Source organism: Aphanomyces astaci, assembly GCF_000520075.1.
Source record: "Aphanomyces astaci strain APO3 unplaced genomic scaffold supercont1.44, whole genome shotgun sequence".
NCBI lineage: Eukaryota > Oomycota > Saprolegniomycetes > Saprolegniales > Verrucalvaceae > Aphanomyces > Aphanomyces astaci.
In genome coordinates this window covers 526790-528616 of record NW_009798307.1, presented here as the reverse complement: position 1 = coordinate 528616, position 1827 = coordinate 526790, and the positions used below count along the sequence as shown (strand labels likewise).

The following is a 1827-nucleotide window of genomic DNA, read 5'->3' as shown; positions in this document are numbered from 1 at the left end:
TATATATATATGACGACGTACTCTTCGTTGACGGGCACGACCAAGTACTTGGTGTTGAACACATCGATGGATTTCGTCCACCTCGCCACAGACGCATATGCTTGCTCGACGTTGGACAATGCGACCTATATATATATATATAATATTTAATGTCAGCAAATGATATATATATATTCGTTTGCACCTTTCTCAAAGCTTGCTTTTTCGTGACCAAGTACTGCCCAAATAGAAACGAACTGCACATGTACGTCCTCTCCACGGCTGGGGTAGGCAGCGTGTCCATGAGGTAGCTAATTTACCCAAACAATATATTTCATCAACATATATATTCTTTTGTGTCCATTTCGACGAGTTCGTATATATATATATAATTATCAAGTAATATATCTTTGGGGATCTACCTCAAGTAAAACTCAATCACCGAGTCATTCAAGAGGCGATGGCCACACAGTCGCGACGTGTCGCCATACGTGAGCACTACCCATCCCTACAACACATTCAAATGAGTGCCAGAAGTATATCCTTTATACGATATATATATATATATATATATGAACCATAGTGAATAAATAGTACCTTGGAGCGCTTCTTATAGTACGTATATTGCACCTTGTCGTCCACAAGTGTCAACGAAGTCGCGTGGAAGTACCCGTCGCCATATGACAGCTGCACCTTATACGAGTAGTTTGATGGTACGGTTGCTTTGTTCATTGATCTTTTGATTGGCAGTCTATATAACAACAGCCATGACCATGTATTTCGCACAACCCCCAAGTATCGGCAACAGATAATATATATATATAAGACAGTATCTATTGTATATATCCATTCCAAAGTGCTCTATGTGACCGTCAACCCAACAAATATATATATATAATATACATGGTCTATTCGATTCGAAAATGGAGTGCTGGTCCAAAATAAATCGAAAGAGAATGGATGATCGACCAATCAAAACCCACAACACGAATCCAACGGCCAATCAAAACAATATTATCCATTCCATATCCAAGCAGTGTGACACTTAAAATCGTGTAATTGGCTTCTCAAATATTACATACTAAATTCACAGTACAACAAACCATCGATCGATGGATTTGTTGTCAATCTATCAGCACCAAACTCGATATTTTCATCCCAATCATAACGACGTAGGACGTACGACGAGGTAGTAGTACTACTAGTAGTAGTAGTAGTGGGGAGTGCGACAATGAGTCCGATGCCAAACGGTGTCGACACGACTTTGTCCAGTTCAAATCCCTCGGATGTTAGTTCAAGTCGACTGGGTGGACGAGGTACTATTTCCGCCTCCGAAGCGTCGGAATCATCTAAGACGACGACTGGTGCTGCCACGTGTTTGATAGGTTGTTTGGGCACTCGAGTACTTTGGCGAGTGGATGTGGGCTGCTTCTTTGAGAGGGTCGAAGAAGAACAAGATGGGATGTCCTTGTACGCGAGGGTATGGGGGGGAGAAGTGGCGGACGAGCAGTAGTGCTTGACAAGGTATTGCTGCGCGGATATACTGAGCTCTGTTTGGACGATGTCGATGCCCAGTTCCTGATCATCCATACAAAAAAAAAACACAAAAGTCATATATATATACAGAGAAATAATTGCATACAAGCTGGAGGGTGTTGTGGTAGAAGGAAAAACGTGGCTTTATATGGAAATGTTAATATATATATATATATCCATCGGCATTATATATGTATATATGCACTGTCATAATGAAGTTGATGTGGTATGGGTATACAGTATATATATATATATATATATAGAAAAACATGGCTGCATATGTAAATGATTATATATATATTTATATAGCCA

At 40.0% G+C, this 1827-nt stretch overlaps 1 protein-coding gene across 1 annotated transcript in view; it reads right to left on the bottom strand.

Moving 5' to 3' along the window:
• H257_13031 (hypothetical protein) overlaps positions 1 to 1569 on the bottom strand; it is a gene marked incomplete at both ends in the record, with an annotated part of 5848 nt that extends 4279 nt beyond the window's left edge. Inside the window, 5 exons of the mRNA XM_009840448.1 lie at positions 22 to 125; positions 185 to 290; positions 402 to 487; positions 577 to 730; positions 1163 to 1569. Coding sequence (XP_009838750.1) covers positions 22 to 125; positions 185 to 290; positions 402 to 487; positions 577 to 730; positions 1163 to 1569 — 857 coding nt within the window. The remainder of the gene's footprint in view (positions 1 to 21; positions 126 to 184; positions 291 to 401; positions 488 to 576; positions 731 to 1162) is intronic.
• Between the last annotated feature and the right edge of the window lie 258 nt (positions 1570 to 1827).